The sequence below is a fragment of the Dama dama genome, chromosome 20, assembly GCF_033118175.1.
Source record: "Dama dama isolate Ldn47 chromosome 20, ASM3311817v1, whole genome shotgun sequence".
Lineage (NCBI taxonomy): Eukaryota > Metazoa > Chordata > Mammalia > Artiodactyla > Cervidae > Dama > Dama dama.
The window spans coordinates 104,641,289-104,662,335 of NC_083700.1; the positions used below are offsets into that span (position 1 = coordinate 104,641,289).

Consider the following 21,047-nt stretch of genomic DNA (forward strand, 5'->3'; position numbering starts at 1 on the left):
AACTCCCAGAGCTGACAGATGACAGGAGGGGATGTGGGGCAGCCACCAGCTTCCAAGGGCTGAACTTGCAGCCTCTCGACTCAGAGACACATGCTGGCTGCCCTCCACACGTTCAGGCACGCAGGTAAATCTACAGCAGGGATGAGCTGGGGCTCGGGGAATATTGGAACTCCAGTCATTGAGGAGTGCACAGACTAAAGCAGATGGGCAAGGAGCCAGAACTGACACAGACCAGCTGTAACCATCTAGGCCTGGCCCAGCTTTCCATCTTGGTCAGGGGTCTGCTTCCCTCCCACTCCTGAGCTGTCCCTCCAGCCTCAGCTGTTTCCAACCAAGGAGGGGCAAAGGAAGGGGCTGTGTGGGAGGCCTGGGGCCCACAGGGGAAGGAAGGAAGGAAGGCCCACAGCCCCTTCCTTTCACAAGGACACAAGGGCTGGGGAGAACTTTGGGATCCCCTCTTGACCTCTCTTGGAGAAAGAAATGGCAACCCACTCCAGTACTCTTGCCTGGAGAATCCCCATGGACCGAGGAGCCTGGTGGGCTACAGTCCACGGGGTCGCAAAGAGTCAGACACGACTGAGCGACTTCACTTTCACTTTCTCTCACTTGACCTCTCTGCCTTTGGTGACTGAAGTTCCCCTTGAGAGCTGTTGACTAGATGAGAACACTTCTTGAGTGTAGCCTTGGAGGGGAGGGAGCCACAGAGAGGCTGAGGCTCCTGGTGATAAGAAGTGGCCCCTGTTGCCAAGGGGTCCTATCCTACCTCACCTTTGTTTCTGGGATTCTGAGCACCGCCCCACTCATGCACTGAAGACCACTGCCAGAAGGGGCCTAAGCCCAGACAGGATCCAGTCTCCCTTCCATACCACATCACCATGGCAACCATCACCTAAGAGACCCAAGTGCTGATGGAGGACCAACCCATGAGGACAGGGAAATATGCTCTGTTAATTCCAGGAACTTTGGGGGCGGGATTGTACTCCGCCTACCAGGGTTGGGTGGGAAGATGAGAATAATGCCCTCCTCTCCCATCTCCAGCAGTTCTCTGCCTCACGTGGAAAAACTTGAACCTGGGCTTAGCAGATCCTTACAGATCTGACCCCTTCATACTGAGAGAGGCAGAGCTGGGATCCAGCTACCCAGGGTCTGAGAGCTACCTCCTGTCCTTGGCTCAGCTCTGATTAGAACCCTGAAGATTCTGGACAAAGGAACCCTGACTTTCAACTCTCTCTGTGACCCAGCATTTTCCTGCCCTGGGTTCTGAGGAAGCCTATCACCCTCTACTCCCCACCCTAGCATCTTCTGATGTCAGAGGCAAATGAGGCCAGTTCAGAGGCACTGGGTGTCTATTTCCTGTCACTGCACCTGCTCCAGCTCTATGTCCCCTCAGGCTTGGGATGTTGCTGTTGCCATGCCAACAACAACATTCACTCTCAGAGGGGCTGTTACTGGGCTGCAGGCCCCTTTGTGCCAGACTCAATATCACCAAAAATATGACTTGCAGGAAGTGAAAGCCCAGCCCCCAAGACCCTTTATTCCATATAAGAATCCCCCACTCTCCCAGCCTTAGTTTACTCATCTGCATGGTCCAATATGGGAACCTCTGTTTGCAGCCCTCCCCTGGGCTGCCCAGGACTCTTCACTCTCTCGGGCTCCTGGAGCACATAGTCAGAGATGTCTGTGACCAGTAGTAGCCATCAGGCTGCTTTGCTCAGAGGTAACCGTCCACAGCCCAGGGACACCAGCCTTTCTTGGTCCCTGTAACCAACCCTAACCTGTCAATACTGTTGTGCCCTGACACTGCCCCTTCTTTTTTCCCTTATGTCATGACCTTTTTGACTTAACCATGGAGTGACCCTCCCTTAACCTTGACTCTAGAGTTGATTACTTCCTGCAGTGGTCTTCTCTCCTTTTCTTCCCACTAGTCCTCCTGCAGGTCTTACTAGTAGCCCAGAACCACCACCTGGTGAGAAGCTAGCTCCCCACCCCACGCACCCCACCGCCTTCTGTCCAAGTAATCAACAAAGCAGCGGACAGAGGAGGAGAGAGCCTCCTGGATGCCTTCTCCTGCGGGAAGAGGGCCACAGCGTTCAAACCCTCCCACGGACATGCCATAGCTTCCACTGCTTCCGAGAGGCATGCTACCAGGAGGCATTGCTCTCCAACGGAACAGCAAGAGTGCAGCCCAGGGGAGAACTACTGTGAGGTGTGGGGCAGGGCTGCTATAGGGCCCAGGCAGGATGCTGCCAGGAAAAGCTGCTGCAGGGCTGGAGGGGTACTGACAGACAGGTACCTCCAGTAAGGTGCTGGGAGGGAGATACAAAGGCCGGAGAGAGAGGAGTCACTGCTTGGATGGCCCTGAGAAGCTGAGTTACAGTCCAGGACCGGCTGGCCCCTCCTGAACTGGCTGCTCCTGAACTTGCAGGCTCTCTCTTCACCCAACTGACCCTACTCAACACTGCACCACATGACTCAGTACAGCCTGTTGTGAGGGGAGAGATGAAACTGGTCCCAGCCCTTGCCTGCAGGCCAATAAACTCCAGCCCCGACCCTGCTCTCTGCAAGGCTGCAGCGGTGGCCCCTCTGCCTGGCGCTCAGCCAGTCCGTCTCAGGTGAGACAGCGCCCCCCAACCTGCAGCTCTGGACCCCTCTTCTGTGCTCCTTCAACTCAGAGCCCTTCCTCCCGTTGGCCCCATAAGTTCAGAGCCCCGTCCCACCTACCCCCGAGCCCTGAGCCTTGCCCACTCACTAATGCCCAGCTCTGAGTCTCACCCTTTGACAGGCCTCCAAAGCTGAGCTGTTTTCACCAACCTTCCCGACCTCTATCAACACCCCAACCCTCAACCTTGTCAGGCTGACCTTTAGCTTTGAGGTCTACCCTCCTCCCCCATGACCCTCCCCTTCAGGATTTCCCATAACCCTAACTCCCTGGCCCACCCCATCCCACTGTAAAGCAGTTCCTGTGCCTCTCCAGGTGGCAGAGATGTGACAGTTTCAGGTCGTGACATCCACACACAGGATGCTTTCCCCTTGGGGCAGGGGTGGGGACTTCGAAGAGGACCTGTCCCCCAGCAGATGTGTCACCGCACTTCCCTAGGCAGCCCTGCTCTGCTCCCAGACCTGGGCCACCTGACCATCCCAGAGGACAAGCCACTTCCCACTCCACTCCTGGTGACCATCACCCCTCCAACTCCCCCTAAAAATGTGAGTGTCTGCCCACACCTGCCTGCTCCGGGTGGTGGAGTCAGGAATGGGCATAGTGGCTGAGGCCAGTGAGACAGGCAGCCAGCCCCCGCCACAGTCCAGAATTCACAGGGCTCCCCATCTGCCACTCTTCTTTCACTTTCTCTTCCAGAGGAAACCCTGTCCCACCTTCTCCTGCCAAGGCAGTGACTGTTTCAAAGGACAGAGTGCCCTGAGGGCCTGCACTTCTGTGAGGTGGGGCCCCAGAGTGCACCAAGGTCGAGCGCTGCCCTCCCTTAGAACTGTAGGCCTCCTCCTGCCTGGACAGAGCGGGGTCAGCAGCTGAATCTGCCTGGAGCTAGACCTGCTGGGGACCAGGCTGCTGGACCCCCCTTAGCTCCACATAATGCTGAAATCCAGGATAGCAGCTGGAATCCTCCAAGTCCTCATGACATGCCCCCTTGTTTCTGATTGCCTTGTATGTTCTCTGGGGACTGGCTGGCTGGGAGCCAGCAGCCCAGTGAAGTTCAGCTCAGCCCACAGCCCCACTTAACTTTTCTTTTTCAATATTTATTTATTTGGCTGCATCTGGCCTTAGTTGTGGCATGTGGCATCTAGTTCCCTTACCAGGGATTGAATCCTGGCCCCCTGCATTGGGAGCATGGAGTCTTAGCCACTGGACCACCAGGGAAGTCCCCCCACTTAACATCTTTTGCCTCTGTGAATGGGGTCAAAGGCAAGGGGAGGATGAATAGTCCCATCTTTTCTTGTAGCTGAAACAATCCAGCTCAGGCCACACTGCCGGGTGCAGCCAGGCCTGCATGACAGGGACCCCCAGATGGCACAGGACTGTGGCTCAGCACAGCTACCAAGAGTGCTGCCAAGCCTCTGCCTGTGGCAGCTGCCTCCAGCTGGATGGGAACCTCCATTTCAATGGGGCAGCACCAAGGGCTGCCAGGAGCCCCCTGCATGGGACCCTGGCTGGGGCTGCTGCCCCTCCGCTCCGCCCTGCTCCTGGTCCTGCTCCTCTAGCTAGGCCAGGCTGAGTCAGGGAGCAGCAGGCAGGAAGACCCTTTAGGCCCTGGAAGTTGCCAGGCCCATCGCCAGCTCTGATTCTTGTGACTCTATCTTTTGTGAAAGGGATTTATCAAGCCTGCAGCTCTGTGCTAGAGGTTCCCAGGGCCTAGGCCTGGACCTGATGCCCTCCAAAGGGGCAGGCTGGAGTTTTGCCTGGTAAAACAGAACAATCTCCTGTTTGATCCCCATCAAGTGCGAGGACCCCAAAGTCCCGCAGGAGCAGATTTTTTTATCTGTCAAAGGTGCCCAGTCCTGGGACTTCCCTGATAGTCCAGTGATTAAGACTCTGCCCTTCCAGTGCTGGGGGTGCAAGTGTGATTCGTGGTTGGGGAACTAAGATTCCTCTGTGCTGCCAAAAAAAAAAAGCAGAAGCGAAAACAAAGTTCTCGTCCCTGTCCACTTTTCCCTGATCCTCCCCAGACTTTGACACAAAGAGGGGGGCTGGAATTGGGGTTCCCCTGATTTCCTGAAGTGACCTCAGCCCTCTTTATCTCGAAGGGTCTGAATCAATCCCCTTTCCCCTCGTCCTCAAGCCAGCTTTGAAACCAAGTTCAAATAAACTTGAGCTCCATTTGTGCTATGGATATTTCCAGGGAAAGAAAATTGGGAAGAAGTTACTTTTTCTGGAAGAGATTTACTTATTCAAACCGGTCACTAGGGCAGCAACTCTGAGCTTAGGGAAAAAGGATGGGGACTGGACTAGAAGTCACACGGTCACTTCTTCCCCAGCACTTACTCTTCAGTTTGGGTCAGAGCTTAAGAGAAAAAGTATTCATTAAGATAACTCACTAAGTCAATAAACATGTTCTCAGGGTCAATTTGTGTGCCAGAAACTACACTGGGGTGATAAGGAAAAGATACAGCCTGTCCTCAGGGAGCTTACAGCTTAGTGAAGTGGCCAATAGGCTGGAAGAGACTGGTCCTGGACAGCCTAATCTGAGCTGGCCCTTCTGTCCATCTAGAGCAGCCTCCTTATCTTAGGTGGAGAAGGGCAGGCCCCCAGGGAGGAAAGCCTTGCCCAGTGGCCAGTGAATCAGGGGAAACGGCTGGAAAACAACAAAGAGCAGGCTCAGGCTGTCGTGAGAGCTGAACAGGGCCCCCTTCCCTTGATGTCTCTCCTCCCGAGAAGGAGAGAGGATGGGGCCTCAGCACAGGCGCTGCACACGAACACGGTCACACCCTTGACAGCGCACGTTGCCTCCCTTTTCCCCACACAGCCCCATGAGGCAGGCAGGACAGGCTGGACCCCTCACACACCCCTGCTGAGGCTAAGCGAGGACGTGCGGCTGTGAGTGGCAGCGTCCGTAGCATGGAAGTTGGAGCCACACGTTTCAGTTGCGAGACCTTGATCAGAATGCTTAACCTCTCTGAGTCTCAGTTTCTCCACCTGGAAAATGTCACTGTGGTACCTCACAGTGCTGTTCTCCCTGAAGCTAGGACAGGACAGGCCCCTGGGGAGGAAGTGTTCCAGTAGAGGCCAGTGTTGGCCTGCCTGGAGGGCAAGGAGCTGAGGATGAAACTGAGAAAACGGGAAAAAAAAAAAAAAAAAGAAACTGAGAAAACGTTTTCCCTTAAGGTGACCATCTTCCTTCCGGGTCCTGGACGAGGAACTCTGGCCGCTCGAGGGCTGAGGATGTCGAGGGCAGTCCTTAGGAAAAGCTTTCCAGAATAGGGAGTAGAGGGTACCACAGGACTTAAGGAGTTAACAGGGGGCAGGGTGGAGGGCAGCCCCCTCCACCCCCACATGGGCACAGCATGCTGGGACTTGCAGGCTGGCTGACCTTCGTGTGGCGTAGGGACTGCTGGGAAATGTAGTCATTGACCGGTCCCGGCCGAGGTTCCGCACACCCAGCAGCGGTGACAGCTCAGGAGGTAGGCGGCAAGAGCAGGGGGCCATGAGTGAGTGCAGAGCAGGGAAGCCAGGGCAGGGCTGGGCAGGAGGGACTGGGCAAGCTGAGGGCTGGGTGCCCTGTCCTGAGACTGTCAGAACCGGACACCTCTGGCCTTTGGCTGATGCAATGTGGCCTGCTGGGCTGTGGGAGGGCCAAGGAGTAACGGGACACTTGCCCATCTCCAAGGAAAGAGGGACCGGACTGGAGTCCTGGTCCAGAATGAGACACTCCCTTCCCGAGATACATGCAGATACACCCCTTACACCTCCCAGACAGCTGCTAGCAGAACTAACACTGCTCCCCTGAAAGGGAGGCAGAGCCCCCATCCTGGAGCCATAAAGACCGTATCCTCCTCTCCGGTAACGGGACAGGGCACCGCACGTCCAGCAAGTAGACTGGACCCCACTAAGGAGTGACTGGATGCCCTTCAGGACAGAGGACGGCAGAGCAAATTGCATTTCCCACCAGAGGGAAAGGATGGCAAAGGCGGAGAGGGAGGGAGAGGATGGGGCCTCCTCCAGCAGAGCCCGTCCTCCCTGCCTGTGGTCCTCAGAGGCAACTCCATCACATCCCGGGTGACGTGTTGACCTAAAGAGCCTCCCTTCTGCCCTTCCCCAGGGTGTGTCCGCTCAGCAGGGGCCGGCATGGACCAGTCAGTGGCCATCCAGGAGACCCTGGCTGACGGGGAATATTGCGTCATCATATCCTTCCCTGCAGCCTGCAACTCCCAGCCCCAGGGCCTCCCTGCCTGGGCTTGGGAAGTGGAATGGCAGGTGCCTACGTGTCTTTCTGGTTGCCTCCCTCTCTCTTTGCCATAGGGCTGAGCAACCCTATGAGGCGGGGGGGGGGGGGGGGGGGGGGGGGAGCGGAAACCAGTACTTACTAAGTACTCAGTTCTGGACTCTCTGCCTTGTGCTTTAAATACTCAGTTATCCTCCCACCCCCTGTGAAGCTGGGGGTTGTTATCCCCATTTCGCAGATGAGGAAGGGTCAGAGAGGTGAAGTGACCTGCCCAGGGTCACACAGTAAACCTGCATGGGTGAGGGCAGGGCAAGCCAGGGCAAGGCTCGTGGGGCGGGCTGGGTTGGGCGAGGCCTGGAAGCAGGCTTCCTTTCCGTTTGCCTTGACCCTGAGCGGCAGGCGGTGCAAGGTGTGCTGTGTGAGGGCGACCGCAGGCAGAGCCGCCTCCTGGGACTCGTGCGCTACCGTCCGGGGCGTGGTGGCCAGGAACACGCGTAAGTGATGGGGTTGGGCCTTGCCTATCTGGCCCTGGGGTTTATTGTTTTCCATCGTCCCTCCAGCTGGATTTCAAACCCTTTAGGATAGAGTCTGAGGCTTCTAAAATAATTATAATAATGATAGTTAATAGTTTCTGAATACTATATGCCCAGCCCTATGTATTATTAGCTCATATAGTCCTCAAAATTTGATGAGAAACTTCTTGAGGTTAACATACTGCTCCAGATCTTGAACCCTGTGGCCTGACTGTCTTGGATTCAAATCTAAGCTTTGTTACCTCTTGAGCAAACCTCAATGTGTCCAAACTGAAGATTAAAATGAGTTACTGCATATAAAGTAGTTAAAATGCTGTGAAGCACGTAAAAAGGGCTCCATAAATGTTGCAAGTAACACCCACCTATTACTCAGAAACAGAGCGAGAATAATGATCAAAAAGCCAAAAAGTGACCCTCAGGGTCTCAGATCTGGGAAGGAGGAGCCTTAGACATTTTTGAACCCATCACCCTTCCTTTACAGATGGAAAAGCTGAGGTTCAGGGAGGGAGAGGAGGAGGCAAGGATTGCCCTGTTCTTGTCACACACAGTGCTAGAATGCACAAGGGGGCGATTATGCATGGAGTTTACGAACAAAGCGGGGTTCCCCAAAGTGAGGCAAGTTCAGCCTTGATGACCCATCTGTCTCTGCTGGGCACCATGTGCAGAGAGGCCTGAGCACAGCCCCAGGGCCCAAGGAGGAAACACGAGCCGAACACCCTGAGGCTTCCATGGCGGACCTGAGGGGCAGCCACGTGCTCCTATCCTCACTCTGCTTCCTGCCCTCAGTCTCTTCCTGTATACGCACCAGAGGATGGCCATTACCGGGGACGACGTCTCCTTGGACCAGATTGTGCCAGTCACTCGGGATTTCACGCTGGAAGAAGGTGCCACAGTGGGCGGGAGGGGATGATCCCTCTCCTTGGGGCTCCTAGGTCATTTCTGCCCTTGTTGGGGGTGGGGTGGTGGGAGCAAAGATGATGCTCAATGGCTCAGGGCCTTTTCCTTTCCCTCCCTGCAGTGACCCTGGATGGTGAGCACTACATTCTTGGTGAGTGGTTCTTTCAGTCTAAATTGGGTCCACCCGGGCACAAGATCTGCAAAGAGAGGAGTGGGGTGAAGAAGAGCACCCTCTGATCACCTCACTGTGGCACACAAGATCCTGTAGGATTAGCCCCGCTCATCAATCCAGTCATTCTCTTCCCTGCCTGCTGAACTTGAAACCCTCTGCTTTCCAAGCACCTTACACGTGACAAGTTTTCACCACGGAGCCCTGCACATGCAGCTCCCTCCTCAAAGCCCTCACTCCTTCAGGGCTTTACTTCACACTCAAGTTTCCCCAGAAAGCCTTTGTTGAACTCCTGAGATTGTCTGTATCCTGAAAGTGGACCTCACACACATTCCTTTTTCTCATCCTTGCCACCTCTCTGTCATTCACAGTGATTTAATTATTTATGTGCTGTGCCAAGTCACTTCAGTCATGTCAGACTCTTTACTATGTAGCCCACCAGGCTCCTCTGTCCATAGGATTCTCCAGGCAAGAATATTGGAGTGGGTTGCCATGCCCTCCTCCAGGGGATCTTCCCGACCCAGGGATCAAACCTATGTCACTTAAGTCTCCTGCATTGGCAAGTGGGTTCTTTACCACTAGCACCACCTGGGAAGCCCCTAATTATCTATAGTGACCTGTTTAATATCTATCTTCTTTGCTAGACTGTTCAGTTCAGTTGCTCAGTCATGTCCGACTCTTTTTTACCTCATGGACTGCAGCACGCGAGGCTTCCCTGTCCATCACCAACTCCTGGAGCTTGCTCAAACTCACATCCGTCAAGTCGGTGATGCCATCCAACCATCTCATCCTCTGTCGTCCCCTTCTCCTCTTGCCTTCAATCTTTCCCAGCGTCAGGGTCTTTTCCAATGAGTTAGTCCTTCGAATCAGGTGGCCAATATATTGAAGCTTCAGCTTCAGCATCAGTCTTTCCAATGAATGTTCGGAACTGACTTCCTTTTGGATGGACTTGTTTGATCTCCTTGCTGTCCAAGGGACTCTCAAAAGTCTTCTCCAAAAAAAAAAGAGTCTTCTCCAACACCACAGTTCAAAAGCATCAGTTCTTTGGCACTCAGCTTTCTTTATGGTCCAACTCTCACATCCATACATGACTACTGGAAAAACCACAGCTTTGGCTAGATGGACCTTTGTTGGCAAAGTAGTGTCTCTGCTTTTTAATATGCTATCAAGGTTCGTCATAGCTCTTCTTCCAAAAAGCAAGCATCTTTTAATTTCATGGCTGTAGACACCATCTGCAGTGATTTTGGAGCCCAAAGAAATAAAGTCTGTCACTGTTTCTGTTGTTTCCCCATCTACTTGCCATGAAGTGATGACTGGATCCCATGATCTTAGTTTTTCGAATGTTGAGTTTTAAGCCAGCTATTTCACTCTCCTCTTTCACTTTCATCAAGAGGTTCTTTAGTTCCTCTTCGCTTTTTTTTTTTCCCGCTAGACTATAGTCACAGTAGTGAAGTAGTAGTCATAACAAAAATATTGATAATAGAAATGAATAATTGATCAATGATAATCTTAGCCAGGTACGATGCTAAGAGCTTTACACACATCAGGTGGTGATTTCCTCACAATTCTATGGGGTCATCATTGCTTTCATTCCTATTTTATGGATGAGGTAATGGACACCCAGAGAAATTAAGTAATTCAGTAAGTGGTGGGACCAGGATTCAAACTCAGACTACAGACCCTGGAGCCCACACTATTGATGAGTCTGCTAGATTGCTCCTACTTATTCACTAGCTCAGCATGTGTTTTGGGTGCTCAGGTTATGCTGTAAGTCAGACATCATCCACAGTCTGATCCCTTCAGCATGGTATTCCCAGTGCCTAGCAGGTCCCTGGCACAGTCAGGGAGACTGACTGACAGACAGCCGCTCTGTCCACCTCTGTGTGCTTTTCATTCCACTTGGGAGGTGGTGGTGGGGTGGGGGAGTGGGTAGACTATAGTTCAAGAACTTGGTCTCTATTGTCCCCATCCAGGAGGCTGTGGCAAGGCTTACTGGCTTTTCAGAGCCTAGGTCCAGCCCCTCTTGTAGACTGAGGGTGATGTTAATTTGGAGCTGGGGGTACAAAGGGCTCCCTATTGTCCCACCAACAGTCATTGCTGCTGCTGCTGCTAAGTCGCTTCAGTCGTGTCCAACTCTGTGCGACCCCATAGACGGCAGCCTACCAGGCTCCTCCATCCCTGGGATTCTCCAGGCAAGAACACTGGAGTGGGTTGCCATTTCCTTCTTCAATGCATGAAGTGAAAAGTGAAAGTGAAGTCACTCAGTCATGTCCGACTCTTCACAACCCCATAGACTGCAGCCTACCAGGCTCCTCCGTCCATGGGATTTTCCAGGCAAGAGTACTTGGAGTGGGGTGCCATTGCCTTTTCCGAGCAACAATCATTAAGTTGATCTATAAGTCAATTGCTTAAGGGTCAAAGGGGCTTTGGGAGCTTGGGCTGCTGACACTCCATTCTGGGGGCTCCAGCCCAAAGATGCACCTTAGCATCTCAGAAGCCAAGAGCTCATGTCCTGCTTTCCCTGCACAGGTTCAGATGTCACCGTCCAGCTGGACACAGCAGAGCTCAGCCTCTTATTCCAGCTCCCCTTTGGTTCACATACCAGAATATTCCTCCAGGAAGTTGCCAGGGCCTGTCCAGGTAGGTGAGACCCCAGGCTCCCCATGGCAGGGGGGAGGGAAGGGGTGGCTGGGCATTGACCTCCCCACCACCAGTTGACTTTGCACACTTTGAACTCACACTCCACAATTTCTGTGCCCTCTTAAAGCTATTGGCATGAGGCCACAGTGCCCCCAGGTCACCAGCTGGCCACGGTGTTTGCATTTCTGTTTTCCCCTTTCTGGATCTGAGTTTTAACTCCAGCAGGGCCCCTTTGCCCTCCTCGCTCTGAGCAGGGCTGAACGGGGTAAGGTGTGATTCTGATACAGAGTCTTCTGTAAATTAGCAAGATCAGCAGCTTCTGGAGGCCCATCTTCCCTCTCTCTGCCAATGACAACTAGAACCAAGGCAGGTCTGCCCTTGAAACCTGTGCCCCACTGCAACTGAGAAAATGGTCTAGCTTTGCATTAGCAGGGAGAGGTTAGTGGCCTCTAGGGGAGAATTTGTTTAGACTAGGAGATTAGCCAGGCAGGTAAAGGAGAGTTCTGTTCAGAGCAGAGGATCAGTCAGAGAGCATGCAAATTCGAGCCACCAGGTGCTGGAGCCTGGCTGTTTACCCAGCACTGCTACTTCTTTCTTTTCTAGCCAGCATCTTTGTTCTGCAGAAATGGCGGGGGTGGGGGTGGAGGGGGGAGGGGGAGGGCTCCCTTTCTATTGCGGTCTCATCTCGGAGCCTGAATGTCTGGCCCCTCCACCTTCCTTTGCCTGGTGTGCAGGAAGTGGACTGACTGGATGCAAACAGGGGAGTGTGCGAAAAGGAAACAAAATTATAGAGCCTTGAGTGCTGAGTTAAAGGATTGATTCTCTAAGCCGCGGGAAATTCATCCCCAAACCTTCAACTAATAAGGATACCTTGTTTTATGATTATCATTGGTAGTTGTATGAGAAGCAATAATACTTTATAGTTCTTGATTGATACTGTTGTAGGAAGGGGGACCCCCTTCCAGGGCCCAAAGTTGGGCTCTTGTCTAACACTCGGAAAAGAATTGTCCGAGGAGACACGTGCTGACAAAGCAAGAGATTTTACTGGGAAAGGGCACCCGAGTGGAGAGCAGTAGGTAAGGGAACCCAGGAGAACTGCTCTGCCGCGTGGCTTGCAGTCTTGGGTTTTATGGTGATGGGATTAGTTTCCGGGTGGTCTCTGGCCAATCATTCTAATTTAGAGTCTTTCCTGGTGGCGCACGCATCGCTCAGCCAAGATGGATGCTAGCAGGAGGGATTCTGGGAAGTGGACGGACAGGTAGTGTCTCCTCTCGATCTTTCCCGAACTCTTCCGGCTGGTGGTGGCCTATTAGTTCCGTATTCCTTATCAGGATCTCCTGCCATAAAACAACTCATGCAAATGGTTACTATGGTACCTGACCAGGGTGGGCGGTTTCAATCAGTGTGCTTCCCCTAACAATACCTTCGCCTGCATAAACACAAAAAGCCTTCAGTATATCTTCAGCAAAAATGAATTCTTTAGAAGATAAATGCTCTGATAGAAAACTGAGCAGAGGAGATGGATAGTGCACAAAAGAATACAAATGAACAATATCTTGAAGAAAAAAGAAAAAGAAAGTATTTGATAAGGTTTATTTTAAAAAGTAATAATAGCCAGAACAGTCAAGAGTGTGGACTTTGAAGCTATACGACCTCTTGCATTTGAAACCTGTCTTTGCTGGTCCTTAACCGTGTGACTTTGGGCAAACCACCTCACCTCTCTGAACCTTGGTTTTGCAGACATTTTTTTTCTTCCAGTTTTTTGAAAAAATATTTATTTGGCTGCACTGGTCTTAGTTGTAGCACCCTGGATCTTTCATCTTCATTGCGGCCTGTGGGATCTAGTTCCCTGACCAGGGATCGAACCTGGGCCCCCTGCATTGGGAGCATTGAGTCCTAGCCACTGGACCACCAGGGAGGTCCCTCCCTTTCTTCCAGTTTTATTGAACTCTAGTTAATATACAGCATTGTGTAAGTTTAAGCTGCACAGCATAATGACTGGACTTACATACCTCATGAAATGATTTCCACAATAAATTTAGTGAACATCCATCATCTCATATAGGTATAAAATTAAAGACATAGACAAAAATATATTTTCCTCATGATGAGAACTCATGATTTGCTCTCTTAACAACTTTCATGTATAACACACATTAGTGTTAGTTAGATGTATCGTGTTGCACATTATATTTCTGTGTGTGCTCAATCACTAAGTCATGTCCGACTCTTTGCAACCCCATGGGCTGTAGCCTGCCAAAGTCCTTCTGTCTATGGGATTTCCCAGGCGAGAATACTTGAGTGGGTTGCCGGTTTCTTCTTCAGGGGACCTTCCTGACCCAGGGCTCGAACCTATGTCTCCTGCATTAGCAGGTAGATTCTTTACCACTGAGTCACCAGGGAAGCCCCATCATATTCCTAGTACTTAATTATCCTGTAACTGGAGCTTTAGACCTTTTGACTACCTTCATGTAATCCCTCCTCCCACCCCCGGCATGTTACCCCTCCCTCTGGTGACCACAAATCTGACCTCTTTTTGAGTTTGCTTTATTGATTTCTATATGTAAAGAATATCTTCCTAGGAATTCCCTGGTGATTCAGTAGTTAAGACTCTGAGGTCCACTGTAGAGGGCCTGGGTTTGATCCCATGGACTGCAGAGCAAGGCAAAAAAAAAAAAAGGGAATATCCTGGGGCTTCCCTGGTGGTTCAGTGGTTAAGGATCTGCCTTGCAATGCAAGGGACACAGATTCAATCCCACATGCCTTAGGGCAACTAAGCCTGGCACCACACGACTGAGCCTGCCTGCTCTATCCACTGAAGGCCGAGCGCCCTAGAGCCTGTGCTCTGCAACAAGAGAAACCCCCGCAAGGAGAAGCCTGCCCACCGCAACGAGAGGACTTCCCGCTCTCGGCACCTAGAGAAGGCCTGAGTGCGGGGACGAAGACTCAACACAGCCAAAAATAAATAAATATTCGGGAGAAAAAAAAAGATGTTTCTCAGGGAATTGTGAGAATTAAATGAGATAATACATGTGAAAATGCCCAGCACATAGTAGGAACTCAGAAAATATTTCCTCAGCTAACACTCATCACGGACTTATTGTGTATTAGACACTGTTTGAAGAACTTTCAGCACATTATCTCATTTTCTTTACCACAACCCTTCAAGGCAGGTATTATATCTCCATCTTACAGATGAGGAAACTGAGGTTCAGGGAGGGTAAGTGCCTTGTATAAACAATAGAGGCAGGATTAGATTGGATTAGAGAGTCTCCTCCAGAGCCTACCTCTTGAGTTTTGATCTCATGCATCCTAAACTCACGCCAACCCACCCCATCTAAACTGCTCAGAGAAGATTTCATGTAGGAGGTGTTGTTTAAATGGAGACTTGAAGGACGAGTGAGGTTTCTCCCAAGCAGGCAACAAGGAGGAAAAGAGACATTTGGAGTTAAGAGCAAGTCACTGGGTGGGACTGAAGTTGGGGTGGGAGGAGGCTGTGGAGCGAGCTGAGCCAGGAGAAGCCCACAGAGATAGTACATGAAGGGTCTTAAATAACCAACAAAGAGCTTTTACTTTTCTATAGCCTGTGGACAGCTGATGGAGTTTTAAAACAAGGAATGACAAGTCAGGATTTGCATGTTAGGAAAATTCCTCTGGCAACTGGTGCAGAAGGGGGGAACATCGAACAGGGAGATCAGTGGGGATGTATTTGCAGTGATTCAGGCATAAAAAATGAGACTTGGACCAGGGCCATCATGCGGATGGGGAGGAGGGATGGACTGGAGAGATCAAACTGATGAGCACGCAGGTGCCATGGGAACAATGAGTTTGGGTTACGTTCACCACTTAACCCTCTGTGGTTACAACAGTGCCTAGATGTGTGCATGTGCTCTGTCGTGTCCAGCTCTGTGTGGCTCCCATGATTGTAGCCCGCCAGGCTCCTCTGTCCATGGAATTTTCCAGGCAAGAATACTAGAGGGGGTTGCCATTTCCTACTCCAGGGTATCTTCCCAACTCAGGGATTAAACCCGAGTCTCTTGTCTCCTGCATTGGCAGACAGATTCTTTATGATTAGTACCACCTGGTAGGCACTCAATAAATATTTATTGAATGGAGGAACAGTACTTGATGTCTATCTGTGAGAATGAAAGAGAGAGAAGAGTCGATGATTTTCCTCCCTTAGGCTTACTCCTCTTCCCTACTCCTGGGGTCTACATGTGAGGTAACCAGCAAGGAGTAGCTGAGTAGCTACTCTGAGTAGCATCTCTGAGTAGCTGTCATGATGGACTTCCTCAGAAAGGAATTGGGTGAGAGGGGACTCTCAGAGTCGACAGACTCTTGGAAATCTACCTGCCCAACCCTTGCATTTTATAGATAAAGGGACCAGAGTCCAAGAAGAGGTTATAGGTGAAAGTAACTATGTTTTTCCCACTCAGTCCTTGGTGAATAATGTGCAGCACAAAAGGTCAGGGAGTGGAAGTGCCTTGGTCAAGAGGTTCCAGTTAGAGAAAAGAATTAGCCAACATGAATTGAGTGTCTACTGTGTGCCATACATTTTTCTAGATAGTCAGACAACATACAACAACCGTGTTCTTCTGTTGAGTCTTTTGAGCAATGCTAAAGTATAAGTATCTGTATTATACATGATGGAGTAAACTGACTCACAGTCCCTTACCAGAAGTCATTCATCAGTTGAAGTAATACGACCAGGTTTGGAACCCCAAGTCATACCTCCAAAGCCCATGGAGTCCAGAGATTTTGGTTCAGATCCCAGCTCTGCCACTTCCTAGTTGTGAATGTGAACAATATATTTAATTTCTTTGAGCCTTGGCTTTACTGTTGTGTGTGTGTTTGTGTGTATTTTGTTTTGGGCTGCACTGAGCAGCTTGTGTAATCTTAGTTCCCCTACTGGGGATTGAACCCATGAAGTGAAAGTGCAGCGTCCTAACCACTGGACCACCAGGGAATTCCCAAGTCTTGGCTTTATTATTTGTACAATGGAAATATGAACTTGCCTTACTTACTACTCAAGAGTTTTGCGAGGATCAGATAAGGTGCAGTTTGGGTTAATAGCATGTAAATGCTGAAAATAATTTAAAAGCCATGTCTGGCAGTGCCGTAATCAGTCCTGCAACCTAAGTCTTTTCATTTATTATGTTCTTACAAATCCAATTCAGTTTGGTCAGGGTCATGCAGTTCTACAAGGGGGACAGGAAGGATAGCATAGGAAACAGCAAGTGTTTGGGAGTCAGGCATACCTGGGTTTGAGTGAGAGGCAGAGAGGACTCAAGAATTTCTAGGAAAGAGGAATGGCAATCTGGTTAAGAGGGAACCATGAAGCTTCTCTTGAGGTGTATTTCATAGCAAGCACACTGATTTTACTTAGAGAGTGTGTTTTTTGGAGAGGCCTGAGAGTTGCTGATGGAGATCATGGGTAGTTAAAGTCTCCAACCGGCTCTCTAGTACTGACATCTATTTGAATTCCCACTCTGCCACTCACTCTTCCACCTTAGACTGCACCTGAGCTGAGTTGCCATGGGATAATCATTGCCACGGAATAACAGTTTCCTTCCTCCTTAAATTAGTTGTGAGGAATCAGGGACGTAATATACTTGTGAAGCACAGACCTAGGCACATAGTCACCACCAGGTCGGAGGAGTGGCGCTGGTCTATCTCGGTACAGCACTTTGTTTTCATATTTATCATTGTATTTGAGTCTCAGGTGCACCCTGTGCGAGCGGGAAACAGACTTGGAGCCTCCGCGAGAGGCTGATCGATTTGCTCAGGGACGGACAACCGTGCCGGGGTGGAACCGGCTCTTCAAGCCCGTGGCTCAGTATTCCCTCCTTTTTCCTTCTACAGGCTTCGACCCAGCCACCCCAGATCCTGAGTTCCTGTGGCTGTCTCGATACAGGTGCACTGAGCCGGAGCCCGAGCCGCCCACGCCGCAAGCCTGGAATTCGGCCCCAGGCACCTGGCCGGGGCGTGCCAGAATTGGAGGAGGCAGGTATCGGTCTCGGAAGGCGCGAAAGGGATTGGAGGAGACCTGGCCTCAGGGACGGGCCCCGTTCTGTTTGGGGGCGGGGCTACGGAGCAGGCCGGCCTTCGATTGGCGGGAGTGGCACGCGGGGGCGGGCCCCTCTGGGGGGGCGGAGCTGGGGGCGGAGCGACTCGGGCAGTGAGATGAAGAGCTTGAGGAAGCTGGCAGGGAAATGTCCGCCGCCGCCGGCTCTCGGGAGCGCGACTCTGCAGGTCTGGCGGGAGGTGGGAACCTTGGCTAGGGCTTTGAGCCGGGGGCGGTGGCGGGCCTGGCCCTCGGGCGAGCGGGATCTGCGGGGTTGTCCGGCGGACGCCTGGGGCGAAGACCAAGGTCCTGGCCCTACGGAGGCGGGACACTGGGGCTGAAGGGCTGTGGGGTTAGTTGTTCTCAGCCCGCCGTTATGAGGGCAGGCGTGGGCCAGTGGTGGTATTCCGGAATCCCGAGGCCGGGATTGTGGTTGTAGTAAAGCTCTGTCCCTGCTTCGCTGTGTGACCCGGGGCAGGTGGCTGCCCCTCTCTGAGCTTCAGTTTCTCCATCCTGACGTTCGAGTCTGACTTGTGTGGGGGTGCATTCCCCATCACAGAGCGTTCCTTTGGATCAGGACTGGTGTGTGTACTGGGGCTGCCTGGCTCTCCTGTCGGTCCTCAGCCCCTCTGAGAGATTGGACTCTGCGCAGATCCGGAGTCCAGGAGAGCCCTGTCCACCCTGGGCCTGGAGGCCACGGTGAGGTTACAGGTAAAAGAGAGTAGGTTTTTGTTTTTGTTTTTTTCCCACCCATCCCTTGCTGGATAAGGCTGTGCAGCACAAAAGGCTGATTGTTGAGCAGAAGGTTGTCTTTTGGAGAGTGAGAGGCCCCCGGCTGAAATTTGGGTCAGTCTGGTGCTGTGGGAGGAGGTAGTTTTTGTCCAGCTCCTGGATTTTCTGTCCAGGGCTCCCTGGTATTTTTTATTCCTGGGTGTGCCGGTGCAGCTCCTGTTACGTCCGAGCTTTGGCATGACCGTGAGTACCCACTTGTGTCCCATTTCTCAGCCACTTGCTAGAGAACTGTCAAATACCTGTGTAAGCGTGGGCCGCCACTCCACTTGCTCTTACCAGGCTTGGAAACTGTGAGGGGCGGGGGGAATGACACATTGCACAAATTTGTAAAATGAGAGGAAACGAAGCGAGCAAAGGACTTCCTCCGTGCGTGTGCTTTACCTTCTTTGTGGCCACCACAAGATGCAGTCACGGCACCCGATGGTGCTGATATTTTGCGTCTCATGGGCTTATCTCAGTTCGTGAAGTGCTCATCTTGAGACAGCTTTTGCATCAGTTTCCATGACATTCTGGGCTCTGGTACTGGGACGGGTGAGAATTTAAGATTAAGAACATATCCTTCCCTGGCCCCTTGGAAAGAGGCTGCCAGCATTCAGATGGAAGACGCCTGATGGCAGCAGAAAGAGGTGGGTTCTGTCTTTTCGGCCAGCACGCCGGATTCTGTTGAAGCGCTTCTTCTCCTGAGTGGAGGGAGGTCTTCTGTGAGGAGTCGGGATGGCTCTGAAGCAGTTATCTGCTGCTGGGTCGTGAATGCAAGGGGATCTCAGACTCTTGTGGTCTTTCAAAAATCCCAAACTAGCTGCATGCTGGTGAAGAGTTACTGTCAAGGTGCTGGTTTCATTTTTAATTTGAAACGATTTGTCCCTATCATAATCCCTACAATAAATGGGATTACACTATCCAACGCTAAGTTGCTCATGTTAGAATTGGTAAGAAATGGCAGCAGACCTCTAGTTCTGTTTGGGTAGCTGTGTTTGCAGAGTTCTTTGGTCTCAGAGGAGAGTCATGTCATCTACAACAAGTAGGGGGATCTCTTGGGGCCTCCTCTGAATGAACCAGACAGTCCAGACCCGGCGGGAAACAGATAGGGAATTTGGTGCTTCCTACATGTGTATAATCAAAATACCCACTTCCTGATGGCTCGGGGAACCAACCCGAGCATTGCTTTAACATGCTGTGTGTGATATGCATCAGGAGAAACAGGGCTTCTCCAAGGAGCTGACAGTGACAGAGAGGGATCTGATGATTCACAGAGGTGAGTGAGTGTGGGGTCAGCTCAGCAGGAGCGGGACCTTGTGGGGCTGGTCAAGGTCTAGCTATCTGGGTGGCAAAGTGAATCTGGTTTTCACCCCCTGCCTTTGTTTTGGTAGAGAAAGGAAACATCTCACTTGGATGCATCTCTCCAAAATGTCCATTTTTTCCGCCTCTTTCCTGCATTCAGGAGTGTCAGACCAAACTTGGTAGAGGTTGTAGAAAGGTGAAATGCAGCTAGTTTTCGTCCGGGGTCAGTGTTCTCAGGTTCAAACCAGGATCTCTGAGCTAAGTTGTGATGTGGAAGTGAGATATAAGCCTTCTGGTTGAGTGACAGCCTGTTCATCTGATTCTGTTGGCCTCTTCAGGTGCCAAGACCTCGCATGGGTCCCAGACAAGTAGCTGTTGTGAGTAGGGGATCTTTCTGCTTCTTCACTTAGTTAACTGCCCTGTGGTGTAGCTTTTTCTTTTCTTAAAAAGAAATAAAGAGAAATACCTTCCTGTTTCTGTCTGGCCAACTGAAGGTGCTCTTATCCAGAAAACCCCTTGGGGAATCTGCATCTGACTCAGTGCTCACCCTGTCATTGTGTGAAATATTCACCTGCCTCATCCCACACACACTTAAAGACCTGGAGCTGTGTTCTGGAGGACTCTGAGCTATGGGCTAGAGAGGAAGCAGCCACTCAGAAGTCCCACTGGGGTTGTTCTGGGCTAATTTAACAAAATGGTAACAGCAGACTCATCTTGGTATTTTGAAGTGGTTTTCTGATTCCATGGTTGATTCAAAATGAGATGGCTTTGTAGTAACTCAAATTCAGAATGAGATGCGCTATGGGTATTTTTTCCCTGGGACCTAGGAAATAAAGCATTGAAGTCTGTGTGGCCTGAGAAAGGAAATGAATGCTATTTATAACTCGGGGTAGCATAAAGGGTAACCTAGATTACTAGGGTAGAAGCCAGTGAGAATGTTGGAAAAACAGCCCCTGGGATCAGTCAGTCTCCTTGCTCCTCCTCCTCTTAATAAATAAAAATCTGTGTGACTGACATACCCTTTTAGCACAGAGAAAATGAATTTTCCTAGATGTTTATCTTACACGTAGAACTCTTGCCCATCATCTCCACCTTTGTGGGAAGCTCTGCTGGCTCCTAAGCAAATTAATTGGGCTCACTTTGTTTCTTTAAACAAAAGAGAACTGTGTTCCTTTTTCTTCCTTCTTGTGTTGTTCCCTTCTCCCTTCCCCTTGTGTTTGTTTCTTGAACAGGAGAACCCCCTGAAGACTTTTCTCTCCTTCAGAAAACAGGTTGTTGTGGAATTTTACAGTGGGAGCATGGAGCAAGTGAGATGACCCACAAACATTCCCTTAGAAGGGGCGCTTTGCACAGGACAGAAGGTTCAGGAAGAGGGAGGCATCAATATTTACTAGAGGAAAGACAGTCTGGAGACATAAGACACTCACTAGTGCTTGTTTTGTTTGCTACTTAATATCTACTGTAACAAACTTGTAGGTTTTATCAGTGGTACATATGTGAACTAAAGCTCCAAGTATGAAGGCTGAGGATTTGAGCCAAGTGTATGTCTACGTGGCCTACTTTAATTTTTATTTTCACTACTGTACATCAGTATCACACTAGACATACCTCTTGACTTTCCTATCTTCTGTCTGTAAGATAGGAGTGAAAGTTTGCCTCCTAGAAGGTCTCATAGGACCAAAGAAATTCTAATTTAGGGGGGACCTTCCCCTGGGAAACCCGTTTAGGATTTGCAGATGCCCACCTCCAAGAAACTGGCTGCCCTCCTCAGGGCCTTT

The 21,047-nt window shown here is 51.0% G+C and overlaps 1 protein-coding gene across 5 annotated transcripts in view; it reads left to right on the plus strand.

Annotated features, from left to right (window-relative positions):
- Positions 1-21,047, plus strand: part of INPP5B (inositol polyphosphate-5-phosphatase B) — a 61,277-nt gene continuing 40,230 nt past the window's right edge. The window contains exons 1-7 of one of the 5 annotated variants that reach the window (XM_061122332.1): positions 1-124; positions 6,771-6,853; positions 7,293-7,387; positions 8,213-8,310; positions 8,445-8,474; positions 11,022-11,132; positions 16,995-17,135. In XM_061122332.1, coding sequence (XP_060978315.1) covers positions 91-124; positions 6,771-6,853; positions 7,293-7,387; positions 8,213-8,310; positions 8,445-8,474; positions 11,022-11,132; positions 16,995-17,135 — 592 coding nt within the window. In that variant the 5' untranslated portion in view covers positions 1-90. Of the gene's footprint in view, positions 125-6,770; positions 6,854-7,292; positions 7,388-8,212; positions 8,311-8,444; positions 8,475-11,021; positions 11,133-16,994; positions 17,136-17,297; positions 17,397-17,883; positions 17,908-18,363; positions 18,615-21,047 lie in introns of those variants that run through there. The other 4 variants (XM_061122334.1, XM_061122333.1, XM_061122336.1 and 1 more) reach the window with 4 other exon arrangements.